The sequence below is a fragment of the Podospora bellae-mahoneyi genome, chromosome 3 (genome assembly GCF_035222275.1).
Source record: "Podospora bellae-mahoneyi strain CBS 112042 chromosome 3, whole genome shotgun sequence".
Taxonomy (NCBI): Eukaryota; Fungi; Ascomycota; class Sordariomycetes; order Sordariales; family Podosporaceae; genus Podospora; species Podospora bellae-mahoneyi.
In genome coordinates this window covers 2,903,259-2,922,996 of record NC_085882.1, presented here as the reverse complement: position 1 = coordinate 2,922,996, position 19,738 = coordinate 2,903,259, and the positions used below count along the sequence as shown (strand labels likewise).

At 53.8% G+C, this 19,738-nt stretch overlaps 5 protein-coding genes across 5 annotated transcripts; 2 read left to right on the top strand and 3 right to left on the bottom strand.

The window, feature by feature from the left end:
- Nucleotides 1–40: 40 nt before the first annotated feature.
- On the bottom strand, nucleotides 41–7,363 carry CHK1 (Chk1 protein kinase; the record flags this gene model as incomplete). Its single annotated transcript, XM_062877994.1, has 1 exon — nucleotides 41–7,363. The coding sequence occupies one exon, from the start codon at nucleotides 7,361–7,363 to the stop codon at nucleotides 41–43; it is 7,323 nt and encodes a 2,440-aa protein (XP_062733819.1).
- A 1,521-nt stretch (nucleotides 7,364–8,884) lies between these two features.
- On the bottom strand, nucleotides 8,885–11,727 carry QC761_308490 (uncharacterized protein). Its single transcript, XM_062877993.1, has 5 exons — nucleotides 11,066–11,727; nucleotides 10,896–10,965; nucleotides 10,747–10,827; nucleotides 10,311–10,661; nucleotides 8,885–10,243 (listed from the first exon to the last, which is right to left on the bottom strand). The coding sequence occupies exons 1-5, from the start codon at nucleotides 11,074–11,076 to the stop codon at nucleotides 9,209–9,211; spliced, it is 1,548 nt and encodes a 515-aa protein (XP_062733818.1). The 5' UTR covers nucleotides 11,077–11,727; the 3' UTR covers nucleotides 8,885–9,208.
- A 1,769-nt stretch (nucleotides 11,728–13,496) lies between these two features.
- Nucleotides 13,497–15,585, top strand: QC761_308480 (uncharacterized protein; the record flags this gene model as incomplete). Its single annotated transcript, XM_062877992.1, has 5 exons — nucleotides 13,497–14,269; nucleotides 14,333–14,400; nucleotides 14,461–14,684; nucleotides 14,746–15,153; nucleotides 15,211–15,585. The coding sequence occupies exons 1-5, from the start codon at nucleotides 14,145–14,147 to the stop codon at nucleotides 15,583–15,585; spliced, it is 1,200 nt and encodes a 399-aa protein (XP_062733817.1). The 5' UTR covers nucleotides 13,497–14,144.
- Nucleotides 15,586–16,562: 977 nt separating this feature from the next.
- QC761_308470 (uncharacterized protein) lies at nucleotides 16,563–17,819 on the bottom strand (the record flags this gene model as incomplete). The annotated part of the gene is made up of 1 exon (XM_062877991.1): nucleotides 16,563–17,819. The coding sequence occupies one exon, from the start codon at nucleotides 17,817–17,819 to the stop codon at nucleotides 16,563–16,565; it is 1,257 nt and encodes a 418-aa protein (XP_062733816.1).
- Nucleotides 17,820–18,932: 1,113 nt separating this feature from the next.
- Nucleotides 18,933–19,736, top strand: QC761_308460 (uncharacterized protein; the record flags this gene model as incomplete). Its single annotated transcript, XM_062877990.1, has 1 exon — nucleotides 18,933–19,736. One exon carries the CDS (start codon nucleotides 18,933–18,935, stop codon nucleotides 19,734–19,736), a length of 804 nt encoding a protein of 267 aa, XP_062733815.1.
- Nucleotides 19,737–19,738: the final 2 nt, after the last annotated feature.

Sequence of the window (19,738 nt, the reverse complement as noted above, 5' to 3'; positions counted from 1 at the left end):
CAGCCGCAACACAACCCCCAACCGTGACCACATCCACTAGTCAATGCCCACCACCACCGCCCTTATCCCTCTCATCCCCCTTCCCCTTCACCTCAGTCTTATCTCGCTCACCATCAACCTCCACAGTTTTCTCATCCTCCGCCTCACCCCCCGCAACCTTCTTCTTCTCAACCCCATTCCCCACTACACCCCCAACCGCAGCAGAAGCAACATTAACAGGCCCCCCGCTAGCAGGCGTAGTCCCCCCCGCCCCAAGGTAAGCCTCCAGCTTCCGTTTCAGCACCTCCCCCCGGACCGGCTTCGCCAAGTAATCATTCATCCCCGCCGCCAGACACTTCTCCCTGTCCCCCTGGATCGCGCTCGCCGTCATCGCAATGACCAGCACCTTCCTTACACTCTCCAGCTCGTCCGTCCTCAGCAGCTTCGTCGCCTCGTACCCATCCAGCACAGGCATCTGCACGTCCATCAGGATGATGTGATACGGCCTCCCCTCCTTCGCCTTCTCCCTCAACCCCTCCACCGCCTTGAGGCCGTTCTCATACGTGTCCACGTTTGGGTAACCCAAGCGTTGCATGTACTGCATCGCAATCTTGGCGTTGATGGCGTTGTCTTCCGCTATGCAGATCCTCAGCTCATCTTTAGGGATCTGGGTTAGGTTTGGCGGGGCCGGGGGCAGAGGAGGGTGGGAGGAGGAAGGTTGGAAACCGCCTGTCAGTGTGATGCTGTCGGACGAGTTTTCAGAGTTTGATTGTTGTTGCCGGTAGGCGGATTCAACCGGGAGCAGGCCGTCGTCACCATTGGCAAGAGCTTGCTCGTCGCCCGCCACCACCTCTGGCTTGGCTTTTTCAAAAGTAACCGTGAACCAGGCCGTGGTGCCGACGTTCTCTTCGCTTTCGAGCTGGATCGTGCCTTCCATCATCGTCTCGATCAAGGATTTGCAGATACTCAACCCAAGACCGCTACCGCCATACTTTCTCGCTGTGCTGGCGTCTGCTTGGCTGAAGGGCTGGAACAGGTTTTCGAGGTGCTGCTGGGAGATACCAATGCCCGTGTCCTTGACCCAGAACGTCAAGGTGGCCTTGTCAGGAGTCTCCTCGTCGATCCGAGCGCCGATGGTGATGGACCCGTCCTCGGTGAACTTCAAACTGTTTCCTATCAGGTTGCCGAGTACTTGGTGCAGACGTATTGGGTCTCCGTAGATGAGCATGGGCGGGAGATTGATGTCTTGGACAATCTTAACGTTCTTTTTGGACGTCTTCTCCCGGTTGCTGTAAGAGACTGCTCGTACCACTTCTCGGACCATCTCCTCCGGGTTGAAGGCGATAATGTACAGCTTCATCTTGTCCGCTTCCATGCGTGAAAAGTCGAGGATGTCGTTGATAACCGTGAGCAATAAATCTGCCGATACTCTGATGGAATCCGCCATCTCCATCTGCTCTCTGTTGAGGCCGCTGTCACGAAGAAGTTCCGAGTTGCCAATGACACCATTGAGTGGCGTGCGCAGCTCGTGAGAGACGTTGGCAAGGAATATTGACTTGGCCTTTGTGGCTTCCTCAGCAAGCTTGACATTGCGAATGGCCTCTGCTTCAGCATTCTTGGCTTTGGCCTCAGCCTCGATCGCTGTCGCCAAAGCCTGTTTCTGCAGCTCAACCATGGAGATATTCTCAGCCGAGACCCTCTCCACAGACTTCATGGACAAGGCATTGGAGTAGCTGATGCTAATTTGTCCGACAAGAAGCTCCAGCACAGTAACGTTGCGATCTGTGAACGATCCAGGGAGGCCTTCGAGATAGAGCACCCCCAACAGAGGCTTGCTATTCCCATGACGAATAGGAACAGCAATGACAGCCTTGCTGTTTGGGTTCTTGCGTAACCACTGGTCGCTGACGTTGCCAAACCTCTCGTCATTGACCAAATCCTGGAGGAAAACCTTCTCTCGCAGTCGAGTGCAGTACAATATAACGTTCTCAGGCACAAGATCGGTGCCGCTGAGCGGAATACCCGGAATATGAGCCGTAGCACCATTCTCTGAATCGCCACTTGCAGCCACGCACCAATCTACACTGCCCTCATCCTGAACAATAATAGCAGCAAACGTCGCAGACCCACTGCAAGCCTGCAAGATCACAGAGCACATAGTCCGGAGAAGCTCATCAACCCTCAACACCGACGAGATGGCCTGCGAAGAGGTGAGAATGCCATGCAAATCGATCATATCAAGCGCAGGCAGACCGGCCCCCGCCTCTGGCTGCATGGACCCTCTCCACGCCATCATCCGCTCCCCCTTGAGCGCCGCCACCGCCGCACGCGTCGACTGCTGCGACTCCTCAGTGTCGACACCACGGTACTGAACCGACGCTGTATCGCCGAAGAAGTCCGTCTGAACCCCGGCATCACACGTTCGAAGGTTGCCAGCCGGCCCATGTAGAAGAATACTGTGCTCAGTCTCAATGAGGTCCGCAATGCCCGTAGCACCAAACTGGCGGTACAGACTAACAGCATCTCGAAGGGCTGACCTGGCCGACCGTCTCGCAGCATTCCTAATGAAGATGTTGGCCATCAGGTAGTTTCCAAGTGCCTCCTCAAACACAAAACCATGCTCCGACGCGTGGTCGAGCGCCTCCTCGTATTGCCGAATGGCTATCCCATGATTGCCCAGTATCTCCGAGACCTGAGCATCCAGGAGCTTAGACCAGGCAAGATAGTTGACATTGTAAACAGCCTTCCAATCCTTAATCTTCCGGTTGAGCTCTTCCACCTTGCGAATCGCCTCATCACGTCGAACCTTGGGGTCCCCCTTTGGTGGCTCGCGAGGGTCCTGCTGTTCCCGGAGCACCGTGCCGGCCAGAGCCAAGCCGTAAAAGAACATGGCTAGCCTGGTGTTTCGAGCGGACCACAAAAGTTCCGCCTGTTCCAAGCACGCCTTTCCAATTTCGATGGCTCGCCCGTAGTGTCCGTAGAGGAAGAGCGGTACGATCTCCATTGTCTCGTAGAGTAGGAGCGACCTGCCGCCATTGTTGGTGTGCGTATTCAGCCAGTTCTTGTAGGTTGAAGCGTCGTGCTGATCATCGTTCATAACCTCAAGCGGTTGAGATGCTCGAGTTTTTCCCTGCAGAGCGCGGCAAAGCTGGCGTACACTTATCAGAAGCGTGCCGCCCTTTGTGTCGAGGTGCCAGCTGGGGATGTCGTCGCAGGCAAACTGGCAGTAAACCTCGAGTTCGGCACAGTCCTGACTGGCAAAGAACTTGAGCAGAGCAAGAAGCCCAAAGCTAAGAATGACGGAGACTCTATCTCCCAAGGGAGCTGCCGCCAGCACGTTGGCTTCCAGCTGCTCCACAGTGGCCCCGGTGAGGTCTTGAATGTTGCCGATGAAGTTGGCGTAGATCATGTAGCCCCGGACCAAGGAAAATGGGTCCGATGATTTTTGTAATAAATCAAAACAGATGCTCGCCAGAGATTGCGCAAAATCTACCATGTTGAACCGAGAGAGTGCAATCATGGACATGTGCAAAAACGCCATGCCCGACTGCGGATAGGGACCCTTGGTAAAGTGAGTCTCGACCATCAACAGGGCAAGCTGGTAGAACACGACGCAATCGCTCCACCAGCCAGCACTTGTTGTCTCGGCCAACACGGCTCCTAGGGATACCAGAGATTCGGGTGGAGGATCGCTTGACGCTAGTGGATTCATGACGTCTTGACGGTCCATATTTTGAATCTTGACTGACAGCTTCTCAAACTGCTCGTCGCATTTCTTCGTGGTGGGACATTCGTCCACATTGACGCCAAACGCCCGCAAACACTGCCGCAACGACGTCAAGGCCTGGGCAGAGTCACCGCTCTGAGCAAAAATTCTCGACTGCAGCACCCAAGCAGGAGTCTTGTCAAGCGGTGACCTTGCGTTCTCAATCATTGTCTGCAGAAGCATGTTTGCCGAGGGGGGACGGCCCATGTACAAAAAGCACTCAGCAGCCCGACGATGTAGCTGGAGTGTTTCCTCATACGACACATCCGGTGCATCGTCATTCCATGGGTCCGACTGCAGCAGGGCTAGAGCATTGCTGTAATACTTTGCCGCTGTGGGTCGCGCGCCGCTCTCGACCGCCTCTCCTGCCCGCTCCATCAAGACCTTTCGGAACGGTGCCCTTTCCGATATTCGCTTTTTGATGACTTCGATTGATTCGCAAATATGGGAAGCCGTGTTTTCTTGGAATTTGGGGAAATGTGCGAGGAGCGTGCGAGCAATGACGAAATGCATCTTGAGCGAGTTGCACTCTCTGAGCGCAGACGCAGCCTGGATATATCTGTCGTGAGCGAAGCGGAACTGGTCATCCCGGTCTCCTGGGATGATGATGTACGCCTGGATGGCAGCTTCCAGCCCTGCAAAGATGTCCTGCTTCCCATGCGGAAGGATGGCGCAGTCATCACTCCCGTCTTGGTTGTCGTCGGTATAGTAGAACTCGCCTTCCATCAACTTTTCGATAAGATCGAGGGAAAACGTCTGCCCAATGAGAGCAGCCCAGGCCAGGATTGATCTCGATTCCTGCGGTAGCTCTCCCAGACGACGGGTAATAAATGCTGTATCAAGCACGTCGTAGTCTTGCTCCCCGCGGAAGTGCTCAAACAGCCGATCCAGGTCAAACTTCCACCGGCCCTCAGTGTAGTCATACCAGATACACTTCTTGCGGTGACCAGCACTGAGCATCTCCCTCATATAAAAGGGGTTTCCTGCTGTTTTTGACTGGAGAACGAGAGCTAGCGAGACGACCTGATCTTTAGGTAACGAGAGCGTAGTCGAGACATACTCCCGAATTTCTTCCTCGCTAAGTGGCTCCAGCGTTATTTTGGTGGTTATGGGGTAACAAGCCCGAAGGTGATCATCGGACTTTGGCGGATTTGTTATTGTATATAGCTTTTCGGGAGACATTTCGTCTGGACGGTAAGTGATTATGAGCACCATCTGCAGTTTGGCATTGACAATCTGTATGATGAGCTCCAAACTCTCGTCGTCCGCATAGTGAAGGTCGTCCAAACAGAAACAGATAAACTTGTGGCGTGTGAATAGTCGCAAAACGTCGAGGAAGATGTTGGCGAGACGGTTTACTTTGGTAGTTGAGCCGCCTCGAAGGAATTCTTGGGTGCTCTGGGCCGAGGAAGAAGCCGAGGAAGCTCCCAGTTTTGAAGAAGCGCCAGAGAATTCTGGTGAAGAAGGTCGCCTCCTCAAGTTGTTAGATTTCGGAGGCTGAGGACTGGAAGATGATCTCCCAAGGGGCGTATCTAGACGTGGGAGCATATGCTCAGGAAGACCTAGCACCTTGTGCAATGTGGGCCATGTGGGACGGACGGATTGCTTCAAAGCCTGATGAAACGGGGTATCTGTGTTCCTCTCCCCCCAGACTTGGCGGAAAAGGGAAGACAACAGTTTGATGAGGGGCCCGTAGGCTGTCCTCCTTGCAGTGTCGAACTTGGCTGTTGCGCAATAGCCCATTCTGCGGGCATCCACCAGAACGGACTGAACCAGACAGGTCTTGCCGAGCCCACCTGCACCTTCGATCATCACAATCTCACACTGGCCTTGCTTCCGATATTTTGCAGGGCCGAGTGGTCGGGATATGCTAGCCGCTGAAGAGTCAGTCCCGTTGGTTGCCACCGCGGCACTCCGCCAGGAAGGTTCTGACGTGCTTGCTTCCGCGCTCTGGACCGATTCTTTTAGAGACACGCTGTGTTGCCGATCCCACGGCCGGGATGGTCTCACGGCCCCAGACGAGTTGACCTCTGTGTAGGCGCCCACGGAATCGACGCCCACAGCAGAGTGATAAAGACTGCTCCGTCGATCCTTGTTTGTAACTGAGGTCCCAAAGCGGTTCGTCCCTTCGGCAGAGCTGGCTCCATCACTCGAAACATCAGCAGCGTCCACCTCGGTCGATACGTTTGAGCCATCAGACTGGCGATGTGCGGCAGCACCATTCAGAGCCAGACTGTGTCTCTTGGCCACTCTATCGATTACTTTGAGGAGCTCGGCCCGTTCCCGCTCCCGTCCAATCATCGATGATGGCAGTCTAAAAAAGGACGAGACGTCGTTGGTGCCAATCTTCATGTCTTTCAAAGCTTGTAAATCTCCCACCCCAAGCAACTTCTTCACCCAGGTCAGGTCATGCCGAAGACCGCTGGCGGAATAGTACCTGTCATTAACATTTTTTGCGGTGCACTTCTGGATGATGCGCCCAATCACCTCGGGGACATCTATTCGGAATGTTGAAATGCTGGGTATCCTGCGACTGAGCACGCCTTGTACAACGTCGAGGGGGGATTCTCCGCGAAATACGGGATGTTGGGTAAGAAGGCTCCAGAACAGAGCACCTAACGAGTATATGTCTGTCCGGGTATCCGGTTCGGCCGGCATCCGTCCGGTTTGCTCGGGGCTGATGTATTGCAGCTTGTGCTTTGCGCCTAGTTCTCTTGATAAGGCCGACCAACCGGTGCTGGTGAGTCCATGCTCAAATGATCTCAACCCTGAGCCAAGGCACACCAGCTTCACCTTATTTGTTTCGACATTATAGTGGAATGTGTCGCCACGTATTTCGCCGTGGATCGTGCCTTGCCCATGATGGATCATTTCCAGACTTTGCGCCGACCCAATGGCAAAATCCAAAAAGTGCTGTAAGCTGATGGGAGGGGCTAGTTTGTGCCCAGTGCGTCCAGGACGGGAAGGCTCCCACCCATCTCCATGCTTCTTCGCATAATAAAAAGCAGGTCCTAAATCCAAGACATCCCACAGGTAGTTGGGCCCGGGATCCTCATAGACTGTGACGATGACGGCCCCTCTATCTCCTGGTAAAGCTGGAAGTCGAATTATGTCGAGCGGTTTTACTATCCGCTCGCGTTCGGCACTCGAATCGGTGTGTGCGATCAAGCTTTTAAAAACATGAAAAGTCCTCTCCTCTCGTAGTACGTGATACGACACTCGAGCCACTACCGGCTCTTCTATCACCGGGACATCGGACCCAGTGGGCGGGATTACTGGGGGAGAGGTGGCGGAACGTTCGCTGCCGACTTCGCTAAGCTGAGACGATGTCGATGGGCGGTGGTCGCGGGAGGACGGTCGATGCGCGGGAGGTAGGGTGAAACCGGCAACGCCCGGCTGGCTTGCTGGACTGTTGTGAGGCGCCGGTGATGTCGGAACAGCCCCCCCGCTGGAAAATGGCGAAACAAATCTCGTCCCATATATATGCCAATTATCGTAAGTTGAATGAAATGGTGGCCTTGAGTCGTCCCAAACATAGCCAGAAATCTGATGCAGCCTCTCGAAGAGGCGGGCCGGGGACTCGAGCTGCTCGTCGAGCAGCCTCGCGGCGGTATCCATAGTCGCGGAAACTCGAACAAAGCCCTGCGGACTCAGGGATCACAGGCTCGTCGGGCAGGGGTGGTCGCGAACGTCGTCATATTCTGTTCAGCTCATGGCCTCGAAGCTGTTGAGGCTGGAGAGGGGAACGGATGTCGGCAAGCGGGGGCGAACGAATGGCAGAGACAAAGCGGGTCCTTGAGTCGAGTCCACGAAACTCGATCCAAATTTTTCAGCGTTGCAGCAGCGAGATATCTCGAGTTTCCTTCGTGCGCGGTATCGAGCGGCCAGCGCCAGAAATGTGGCTGGATTTCAAGTTGCGAGGGAAGTGCCGGGAAAAGCGCGGGGGCGGGTGGTCAGATGTCGCGAAAGCTGTGGCGGGAGTTTAGGCGGCCAGAGAGTTATCACAGCTCGGTGAACCGGTGACTGGTGAGTGGTAAACAGCTACACCGGCTAGGGTATAGGTATAGGTAGGTATAGTTATAGGTATGGGGTATCAGACGGCACTCATAGATAAAAAGGAACACCAAAGATTGACCGGCTGAGGTGAGCTCGAGTACCTAGGTGGTCACAAATTAGTGCGGGTTCATCGGTCTGGTGGTGCAGGATGGTCAAATACGGTCAGGTAATCTCAGGATTGGGCCAGCTGCAGACGATGGCCAGGACGGAACGGTCAGGAGGAAATCTGCCAAGTAAACCCCAACACAAGTCCAAGAAAGAGAAACGGCACCCCCGGGCCCGACAGTGAGTGGGTGGCGGCAGGGCGGGTCCAAATTTGGAACAGTCGAGTAGGAAACAAAACCACTCGAGGCGACCACACACAAATCACACAGCAGCAGCACACCACGGGCAGCAGCAAATTGTTTGTGTGTGTGTGAGTGTGGATAGGGGAATGTGGGATAAGATAGGTAGGTGCTGGTAGTAGGTTGAATGGAGGGATGGCCGGGATGGAATGGGCAATACCAGAAACCGTAATCAGGACGAAGTGGGTTTGCTGTGTGGTCGGATTTCCAAGTTTTCCCATTTCCCCAGCGAGCGGGCTCCAAATCCATCTGTTCGGTGCCCGTGTAGCCTGTGGCTCAATCGCTTGCCCCTCTTTCTGCGCTTGTGCTTTTTTAACGCAGAAACAAATTACGGATCCGGAACAGGCGCGCGAACTTTTGCCTTGGCCCGGATGCGCGCCCAAGCATAGTAGGGCAGATGCCATGCATCGTGTGATAATATCCTACACTAGGGTTTTCTAATGTAGATATCACTTGCACCTGCCACCCCCCATAGGACACGGCCATCTTTCTCTCCTCTCCAGAGAGCCCGAGTCGTCGTGGGACATCGGCTGCCGTTAGGTTTAAAGTCATCTGGTAGCTGCAGCGCCGTTGACGTCACTCTCTTATTCCTAACCGAAAATGCACGCCAACCCCCTGGTTTGTGCCGGGCCGCCTTGTGTCTCTTCAGCACCCACGTCTCAGCTCAGCCTTTCACGTGAGCGGGGGACAAGATCAATGTCTGACTTTTTGAACACAATACATGCAATGTCATCCGCATCAGAGTACAATCAAGCATCCTTAACAGAGAGATCCGATGCCCTGAAATGTTCACGCCGTCAAGCCTGTATTAGTTCTATCTTTTGACTCTATAACGCGTAGCTGGCAGGAAATCTTTCTATGCCTTGCTTTACCGTCACTGGAAATCGTTTTATTCCGTTCCCGCATACCTACTTGAAATTCCAAGTAAATGCCCCAACCCAACACCTACGGCCCAAATCTCGACAGGCTATACACGCAAAACTCCCGCTGTCATTCCCATATATGCTTTGTATTACCAATATAGCCGGCTCTCACTATCGCCGACTGGATATCCCATCACCACTTACGCCCGTTCCCTGGAAGGAAGCTCCTTGGGGGGTGTCCCTGCGCTGTAGAAGGGCTGGTCAAGTCTCCGCTCCGTGTTGGCGCGGGAGTTGACAAAGTCGGGGTAGTTGAGGGTCAACTCGACAGCACCGCTGACGATGTTGTCGACCGCCTCCACACCGAGCATGAAGGAATGGTCCTGGTTGCCAACCTCGTATCTCCAGCTGCCGAAGCGACCACGAGACCAGATGCCCTGGGCCTGGAGCTTGGGGAGGAGCTCCTTGAGAACACCTTCACGCTCGAGCGATGGGGTGGGGTAACCGTGGTCAAACTTGCGGTGGTAGGTGGAGATGATCTCGTCCTCAGGCTTGATCATCTCCGTGTTGATGAGACCTTGGATGCAGTCCCTGAGGATGTTCTCCTCATCGACTGGCTTCATGGTGGACTGGGAAACCTCCAACATGATGGACCAGTATGGACCGGGCTTGGCCTCGCTCGAGTCAGCCTTGCTGCCATCAGCCTTGTAGAGAGTGGGCAGCTTGACGTCGGCCTGGGGCTGGTTGTATGGGGAGTAGTTGGAGAAAATGGTGGCGCGGTAGAAGGGGCAGTTGTCCTCGGGGAAGTACAACCAGCATTTGTCGCCAATGCGCTCGGGGCGCTCGCCACGGATACCAACACCAATGACGTGGGTGGAGGAGTAGTAGAGACCCTTGGAGAGAGTGATCAACTCCTGGTTGCCCATCTTCTCAACGAGGTGGTCAACAGCCATGGTGTTGATCAGCTTGTCGTAGCCGATGGTGGTGCCGTCCTTGAGGGTAACAACCTTCTTGTCGGCATCGACCTTGGTGACCTCGCCCTTCTCGCCATAGCGCTTGTTCTTCTCAGGCAGAGTGTCGGAAACGGCGATCCAGATACCACCAGTACCATCTCTGGCGGGGAAGCGGAATGTGGCGTTGGGGCCCCAGTTACCGGCAGTCTTGTTGAGGATAACGTTGCGGGTCACCAGCTTAACGTCGGGGGCGGCGACACGCTCACCGAGCCACTGACATTGCATCTGTAGAGAGCAGCCAAGTCAGCCAGATGCTCACCGCAAGAGTCATTCACACGCAGGGTCCTCATACCTTGGTGGTGGGAACAGCCCACACCTTGTAGTTGTAGGGTCTCATGAAGACGTCGGCAACCCCCTCACCGCACGTCCGGAGAATCCACTCGTCAAAGTTCTTGGGCTTATCGGTGGCAACGCGGGCAGCCATGGCGGCATCGATCAAGCCGTCGATGCACTTGACCTGGTCCTCCTTGGGAAGCATCGAGATGTTGTTCTGGAATGGGTAGGGAACCCATTGGCCCTTGTAACGAACGTATGAGATACGCTGGTGGGTGTACCAGTCGTCTGGCTTTGGGAGGGCCTCGTCGATGCAATCATCGAAGTACTTGTAGTGAGAGAAGATGACATGGCCACCAACATCGTAGAGCTAAGCAACACGGTAATTATCAGCAGCTGCCCAAAGTTGACTTGCAGCTAAAGTAACGGGCTATGAAATGAATCGAGATACTTACGAAGCCTTCAGGAGTGACATCGGTAGACGCAAGACCGCCAGCCTTCTCGTTGGCGTCGAGGATCAGCCACGAGGGACCGTTCTGTTGCGTTGTCAGTGAGTTGGGCGCAGAAACGGTATGCGACGCCCCAGCGCCTGGGGTAAACTCACGATGTGGTTGAGACGCTTAGCAGCACCCAAACCGGTTGGGCCAGCACCGATAACGAGAACGTCGACCTTACTGTCGAGGAGAGTTTGAGTTTAGTATAACAGTCGAATTCAAAGCCCAACGGGGAGCTCTAGGCGGTCAGCACGAGGCCGTCAAGGTAGGTTGAACTTACATGTCAGCCATTGTGGAGAAAGTCAACTGGAAGGTAGGAAGAAGCTTGGGCAAAGCAGAAGCAGAAGCAGAAGGAGAAACTGCTGGTGAAACAACGAGCGAGCGGCGGGCTGTTTATTATCTTGTTCGAAGCAACGATCAAGACGAAGACAATGCGATCAGGTCAGGAAATTGGGAAGGTTCTTAGTGGGGGGGGTTATGGGCAGACAGAGCGGACAGAGCAGGAACAGGGCAGCAACACAGATTACCCCCCCCTCTTCTGGGAGATGAACTAGGGCCCTGGAAGGAAGGCGGTGACCGCACGTGTGTCGTGGTGCTGATCCAAGGTGCTGCTTGGACGCTTTGGACTGGTTGCTAGGCCAGACCGCGACTCCCAGTTCCAGAAAAAAAGGGGGTCCTGATGGAGGGGCTAAAATTATTCAGTCTGCCAATGAGCAGCTAGCTCCAAGAAATAAATATCCAAGAACCCCTGCCGTGACATCCCGCATCGCATCGAGCTCACATCACACCCCATCTACAGAGTACAGTACGGAGTACCTTAGTTCCGTACAAGTACCTGTGTGTGCCTGTGTGCCTGTGTGTGTGTGTGTGTGTGTGTGTGTGTGCCTGTCGGTACTTTTCCGCTTATTTATTTTTGTTTTTCGACGCTGGTTATTATGAAAAAGTAAAATGACTGCAACACAGATGGACAGGCGGTTATCGCAGACTCGCATCCGAACCACCAACCGCAACGCCCACTCTGCACCACCCCAGGACATTAAAATGAGGAGATGCGATTCCAGACGACATGGTGGGGAAGCCTCTCACAGCAAACAGTCCGCAGCAAGCAGGGAACGCCCAGTTTCGAGTTGACAAGCTTTATGGAGACACTCCAGCCTTCAGCACGCCTCCAAAAATCCTCAAAAGGTCTAGCCAGTGTCAGTGTCATGATGAGGGGCACAGAGGTCACAGATGCAAACATGCATGCGAGATCCCGAGAGGCAAAAGAGCTTGTACTGCATGTGCATCTCCAACTGGTCCTGTATGACCTCCTCTTCTGCTGCGTCGGACTGGGCTGGGACCGGCACATGAGCTCCAAAGCTGCGCCTGTTTCAACGTTTCAACTCCATGGGGCGGTCGACTATGATCAGCAATGGGCTGCGTGGCCGCATGTTAATCTCTAGCTCAACGGCTTCAAACGGGCCTCAACAAGAAACAAACAACAACATCAAGGAACCTTGTCCTGGCTATTGTTACAGACCGAGTGACACGGCCTCACCAAGTTACGGGTTGCAGCAGCAAGAAGAGGGAGGACAATAAGCTTCTTCAAGAGCTTTCCGCAAAGGGATCCCAGCTCTTGTACCCATCGAACTTGTTTCAAGACAGCTTGCCTCAACAGCCTATACAGACAACCTCGCAGAAAAAATCCATGTTAGTATGGCCGTACGATTCAGACATCCGACGAGCCACAGGTCCGACGGCTTTCCTCCGGTGCTGTTTCGTGACGGCCCCGGCGAGCTGCAGTTCATCGACTGTTTCGCACAGCGAGCTGAAGCAAACGACCATGTATTCAGATGTAGAAAATTCTCCCAGAACAACAAACATTTCGTCAATGGCTAGAAACTTAAAACTCGAGACTGCGACGGCCGTCTTGACGATTGATGCCATGCCATGCCTTTGGACCCCGCCGGAGAATGCCGCTCTTCTATTGTTGGACACGGACGTCAAACAGAAAAAAAAAAGTCAGGGAAACATGAACCAGTGCGATGGGGCAGACTGGACTGAACTTTGCTCGATCTACATATCGCTACACTAATAATAATGCTGCAGATTCGTAAGGACTACTCCACGACTTCTAATGATCACGTCTCAGGCTGCTGGCTGAACTGGAGTATCGATAGAGATTTTCGGGCTCCAAAGATAGGAAACATTGAAGACTCAACAGCCATTGGCTTTTGAGATATGGTACAGAGCAACATGTGGCCCTCGGGTGGCTGCTGATTTGACACATCCTGTTTCTATCGCCCCTGACCAGGTTTGTGAGGTTTGGTAGATGTTGAAGTTGACGTGATCGGCCACCCACTTGTATCGGATCTTTAATCTGCCTTTTTAGTTATATCTCTCGCGTAGATCTATCCATGACCGTGATGTCGTCAACTTCATTTCCTGTCCCCTGGTAGGATTCATGCCCATGCTATGATGGCAGGTCTTGGAACAAGGCACATTGCCTGATTTGGCTTAGTTCCCGCTGTGTTTAAGCGTTTGTCTACCCGTTGGCTAGCTTGAAGACCGTGGTAGGTGCTGTGGCCGAAGCGGGCCGTATCAATGCACGACTGTGACGAGGAGTTAAGCCCTGGACTTGACCGCTCACGGTGCCATCTTTGTGTGTCTCTGGCTCTCTGCCCGTGGCAGAAGAAGACACGAAGTAATAGAGACAAGTGGCTGTGTGAATTGACTGCCCTTGCGCTGTCACGATGGTCGAGGCTCGAGGGTCGAGTCCAGTCTTTTTGACGGTTGCAGTTGGTTACGTATGGGAGCGTAATCCGTAATCTGTTCGCAGCCAGGGCCAATTTCCCAGATAAAGCTGTGATTGGCCACCCTTGACAGAACGCAACCCATCCCAGCACCGCCGAGTGCCCACCACCACCACCGGTTCCCCCTGTCGCTTTTTACCCACAACCCGCGTTCCCCTTTCGAGAACCTGACGCTCCCTTTGCCCCCATCCCCGTCACAGGCGTCCCCCCCTAAAAAAAAGTCCAAGTCGAGGAGCATCCAAGCAACAACCTCGCCCAGCCCTACACATCACGAGGCACACTCCAAGCAGAAGCACCGACAAACAAAGCCTCCTAGCATTCCTAGCACCGCACTTCTCCTTCCTCAGCTCACTGTCGCAGTTCTTCTTCCCATACGGTCGCAGCTGGCTTGGCCATCCACTCGTTTTGTTCACACCGCAGCACGACCTACAACGTCCTGCCGCGCCGCAGCCAACACTCGTCTCAAATTTCTCGACGTTGGCTTTTACCCTTCTCTCGACATCGACGTGATATCCATCCGCGAGCCCTCGAGAAGCCTTCAGATCTAACAACACAACGACTGCAAAGATGGGCGTCGACGAGAAGGTTCGCGCCTCTGGCGAGCAGGTCCGAGATACCCTCCCGACAGTCAACCCAGACGTCGAGAAGTCGCAACCACCCAAGCCATCACTCCATCCGGCTTTCTACGTGACGTGAGCAGTCGACACTCCTAAAACCACACGAATGCTCAGAAACTAATTGGTCTTGTCTCGTAGCATCTGGATTTCCCTGAGTTCCTCCGTCATCCTCTTCAACAAATGGATTCTCTCCACGCTCGGGTTCGGTAAGGACGCCTACAACCAGGAATGCACCAGGAAGCAGAACACATGCTAAGACTTGCCAGAATACCCGGTCATCCTCACGACCTTCCATTTGGTGTTCGCTACCGTCATGACCCAGCTCCTTGCTCGCTACACCACTCTCCTCGATGGCCGCAAGACGGTCAAGATGACTGGCCGGGTCTACCTTCGCGCCATTGTTCCGATTGGTTTCTTCTTCAGCTTGAGCTTGATTTGCGGCAACTTGACCTATCTCTACCTTAGCGTTGCCTTCATCCAGATGCTCAAGGTGAGTTGCAGCGATTGGAATCTACAGACGTGCGCATTGTTGGGCTAACCGTGCTACCCAGGCTACCACTCCTGTCTTCGTCCTCTTTTCCAGCTGGGCGCTCGGCGTCTCTCAGCCTAACCTGAAGGTCTTCCTCAACGTCTCAGTCATTGTCGTCGGTGTGGTCATCGCGTCGATTGGCGAGATCAAGTTTGTTTGGATTGGCTTCATCTACCAGATCTTCGGCATTGCCTTCGAGGCCCTCCGCTTGACCATGGTTCAGCGCCTTCTGAGCTCGGCTGAGTTCAAGATGGACCCCTTGGTGTCGCTCTACTACTTCGCCCCAGTTTGCGCTGCCATGAACTTTGTTGTTGCTCTCTTCTGGGAGTTCCCCAAGCTTAGCATGCAGGAGGTGTATGACGTTGGTTTCATGACCTTCTTCCTCAACGGCTTGTGCGCTTTCGCCCTCAATGTCTCGGTTGTCTTCTTGGTAAGTCTTGGCCCCTCAGACGCAACGCCACGTATGCTGCTAACCCCTTCTCCACAGATTGGCAAGACTTCTTCGCTCGTCCTTACCCTCTGCGGTGTGCTCAAAGATGTGCTCCTCGTTGTTGCCTCCATGATCATCTGGGGCACCCAGGTTACTGGCCTCCAGTTCTTTGGTTACAGCATCGCCCTTGGTGGCATGGTCTACTACAAGCTCGGCTACGAGGCCATCAAGGGCTATGCTGGCGAGGCTGGTCGCCAATGGGCTGACTTTGGCAACCGCCGCCCCATCCTCCGCCGCATTTCGATCATGCTCTTCACTGTCATGACCGTCTTTGTCCTCCTCGGCGGTCTCGCCCCTACCTATGCGCCGGGCATGGACCCCACCGAATACCTGAACGAGGCCAAGAACAAGATCGGCATCGCCAGACTATAGACGACACGACGACACCCACAGGACGGGGAATTAATGGCATCCTATACATTTTTAATTCTCCCATTTAGTGTTAACCCTATACGGAGTTTAATCAAGCCTTCGTCCAGCTCCACACTCGTTCGAGAACACTGACACACACACCACAACTTGATGGGACACTGACGGCTTTTGTTCTCACCACAAATGACCAAGACTACCTTCTACCGATGACCACGAACTTTGGCGAGCGCTGCGCCACTTCTTTCCAGCACATATTTTACTACCTTCATTTGTTCGCCAACTTCTTTTGAGCTCCTTTTCCTTGGCTCGCTCTGGTGGAAAGGCAGGAGTATTCAGGAATGGCGGATCTGTTGTCTTTTATTTTACCTTCTTCACACACCATTATCATACATAGACCAGCGAAAGATGAGAGGGGGAGAGATTTTGATTTCTTTTTGAGTTTTGCGTGTGGGGAAATATAGGTCTACAAAAGGGGCGTCATGAACAACATGTAACAAAGACATGGATGGGACATGCATGATGATAGGAAGCGGGGCACATAGGGAGAGGGATAAGGGGCTTGGGGTAGGGATCTGTTTTAGTACTACATAGGAGAATGGGAGTTTCTCTGAGAGGATTGCTGAATTCTCGGTGTATATGGCGAATGTGAGATTTGATGGCTTCATCAGACGAAACAAACAACCATTGAGTTCAATACAGCTTTTATGTGTGTATTCTTCACGCTCAGGATGTTTCTATCCTTCAGCGGAAATCAGGTCCTATTTGAAAAGATCATTGTATATTCGAAGTCGTCTGCATATGTTGAACATCCGTAGCCAACCACTTTTCTCATGTCACTCCGAGCCATAGACAGATGATCAAACAACTCTTGATCATTGTTGACAAAATCCCAAATATCAATTTTACCTCCCATCATGCCATCATGAATCCCATCCCAAATTATAACGCCCCAAATGCAAGTTAACCCCTAGCTATATTTACAAATTTCCCCTCTCCGCCTGCTCCCGCTCAATAGCTTCAAACAAACTCTTGAAATTCCCCGCGCCAAAACCCTCAAAATCCTCCCGCTGGATAATCTCGATAAACACCGTCGGCCTGTCCATCAAAGGCTTGGTGAACAACTGCAGCAAATACCCACCCTCGTCATAATCAATAAGGATATTCAACCTCTCAATCGTCTCCAGACTCTCCTTGAGCTCCCACCTCCTCCTCTCCGTCTTGAGCCTCTGCCTCATGGTGTCATAGTACGTAGACGGCACATTGATAAACTCGACCCCCCTCTCCCTCAAGGCAGACACAGTGGTGATGATGTCTTCGGTGAGCAGAGCAATGTGCTGCACCCCAGGGCCAGAGTTGAAAAGGACGTACTCCTCAATCTGGGACTTTTTCTTGCCCGGCGCGGGCTCGTTGATGGGCATTTTCACGAGATTGTTGCTGCTCGCCATGACGATGGAGGACAAGGCGGAAAAGTCGGTGCAGATCTGGTTGTCGTCTACGGACCAGAAGCGGTGGAAGTCGAGGCAGGACTCGTAAAAGGCGCAGGCGGAGACCATCTCGTTCCAGTCTTGGTTGCCGACGCAATGGTCGATTCTTTTGAGGGGGACGGTGGGCATGGGGATGGGGGAGGGTTTGGTCTGGACGACGGCGCGGAAGCCGGGGAGGAAGGGGCCGTGGTAGGAGGACCGGGAGATGAGGGTGTGGGTTGTGTCGCCGTAGGTTCTGATCACGGCTGTGCGGACGAGGCCGGATTCCTTGTCGCCGAAGGACTGAGGGGGTTGGACAGAGTCGGCTCCGTTAGCGACGGCTTTGGCGTAGACGCCGTCTACGTTGTCTACTTCGAAGGCGACGTCCTTGACGGCGTCGCCATGTCTCTCCAGGTGGGCGTGGATTTCGGCAAGGAGGGCGCGGTCAGAGTCCGAGATGGGATCGTCCTCGGGGAGGTGGGCGGCGGAGCGGATGGGGGAGGTGAAGACGAAACGGACGCCGGCGTTTTCGACCACGTAAGAGGCCGTGTACCGAGAGCCGGTCTCGAGACCCTTGTAGGCGATGGTTTTGAAGCCGAAGAATGAGTTGTAGTAGGACGCGGCCTGTTTGGCGTTGCCGACCCACCAGGTTATGTGGTCATAGCCGTTGAAGTTGTTGGGAGTGCCGTTGGGATCCTGGACGGCGTAGTCCGAGTCGGCTGAGTAACCGTTTGAGTGGGAGTTGGTGTCCGAGATGGCAGATGGGGACATGCTCACAAACCAAAGTTGATGAAATATGCAGTCGAGGACAAACTCTAAAAGGTATGATAGGTATTGAGGGAGGATGACGACGTGATAGCTACACAGAATCTCTCTTGGGCGTTGGAAAACACACAAAGCCACCAAGGGGGAATAAGAACAGACTTATATAAAAGTCAGAACCATCCAACCAAGTCAGTCTGAGGTCGGCTTAACAAGCCCCTTGTCTTCTCCCAAGTTCCGTTCGTGGGAAACGGGGAATAAGTCCAGGACATCCGCGCACGTCACCCCCCCCCCCTCCCCACGAAACCTGGGGTAGAGCTTATCGTTTTGCCAGTGCACGAGGCATGGCTGGAGCCTCTCCCGATCGAACACCGCATGGTATCAAAGGAGCACAAAGAACACCCACAACTGGTTGCTCCAGTATCTGCAATCTTCCATGATCCTTTGATTGGTTTCCACCACGTTAACCGCAGACATCAACCGTCCCCCCGTGGCCTTCGTTTCCCATAGCTTTTCCGACTGAATAGCGCTGAATAACAGCGGGTGAGCGCGTATCATCCTCCTCCTCCTTCCCAGTTCAGACGAACCTAATTCCTGGTTACCGTACGTACAATGACGATAAAGCCGAATCGAGGATTGTTGTTTGCATGCTCGGGTGGTGGAGCCCCAGCGGAATGGCACCGAAGCAGTGATCGCCCCTGGGAAAGCCGCACAAAGCCGCGTTTGGCCGAGTGCCGCACCCAGCTCCGGCGAGCTCGGTCTCTGACGGAGGGGCAACGGTCAGCACCGGCCTGCGACACTCAAAATCCATGAGCTTCTTTCCGTAATGATTTGAGGCACGAGACCGGTCATTTTCCTGCTTGGCTGCTGTGGTTAGTAAGTAGAAAACCAAGTGGTTTGAATTGATCGGTCCAAGGCCGCCGTGTCGCGGCTTGCTGTCCCCCCACGTCTCCTATATCCAACCAACATTCCAATCGAAACATACACAACACCACCCATTGTTTCTCACTGGTAGTGCTGCTCCAAGTTGTGGCCAGTGTTGTCAATTGATACAGAAGCCGCCAGCTGAAAGCAGTCACAAGGTTCCCGCCGATTAATCTTTGCCAAAGTTCCCCTGTCGCCATGGCCTATCTTGACCTGACCCAGCGCGATATCAACGTGCTCGAAAAAATTAAGGACCCCGAATATGATCCGGCTCTGGCGATTCAGGTCGACTCGACTCTCCCAAAAGACCCGCACATTTCCGACCCGGCTCTGTATCAATCCATCGCGCAAAGGGAGCGTGATATTATCCTTTCCATTCAGAATGTAGAGGTCCAAAACCTCAAAGCCAACCCAGCAAGAACAGGCCCTAGCGAGGAGGTCTTGGAAGGATATCGCAAAGCAGTTGCATCTTTTGACCAGCTCATCGAAGAATACCCTCAGTATGCGAGCGCGCAGAACAACAGGGCGCAAGCGCTTAGGCGGCTTTATGGCGATGCGATTCTGGTTTCCGACGCCCCCAAGCTACCACAAGCATTGCGACAGAATGTCGGTGATGCCGAGCGCGTCAGAGTAGGGAAGATTCTTCTAGGAGATCTCGACCGAGCCATCTCGCTTCTTACGCCAACCACGCGATACTCCCGACTCTCTCCCCAGGTGGCCAAGACCTTATCCAATGCTCACACGCAAAGGGCCGCCATATATCTCATGACTTCCAAGCTGATGTTGACAAAATCTGTGCTTGTTGACGAGGAACGGCCGGAGGCGAAGTGGACAAAGATCGAGTTTGAAGAGCACGCCTCTGCAGACTTTGCCCTGGGCGGGAGGTACGGCAACGAGATCGCCAAGGGGTTGGCTGTGAGCACAAATCCAACAGCTAAGCTATGCGGGCAGATGGTTCGCGAAGCTATGAAGAAGGAGTATGGGCCGGGCATTGCTCCATAGTT

What these genes read in the sequence shown, in the direction of transcription:
- QC761_308490 (XM_062877993.1), bottom strand. An exon ending in ATGTCACTCCTGAAGGCTTC is followed by an intron (nt 10,662 to 10,746) that starts GTAAGTATCTCG and finishes CGTGTTGCTTAG; the next exon opens with CTCTACGATGTTGGTGGCCA. An exon ending in GGGCTGTTCCCACCACCAAG is followed by an intron (nt 10,244 to 10,310) that starts GTATGAGGACCC and finishes TGCTCTCTACAG; the next exon opens with ATGCAATGTCAGTGGCTCGG.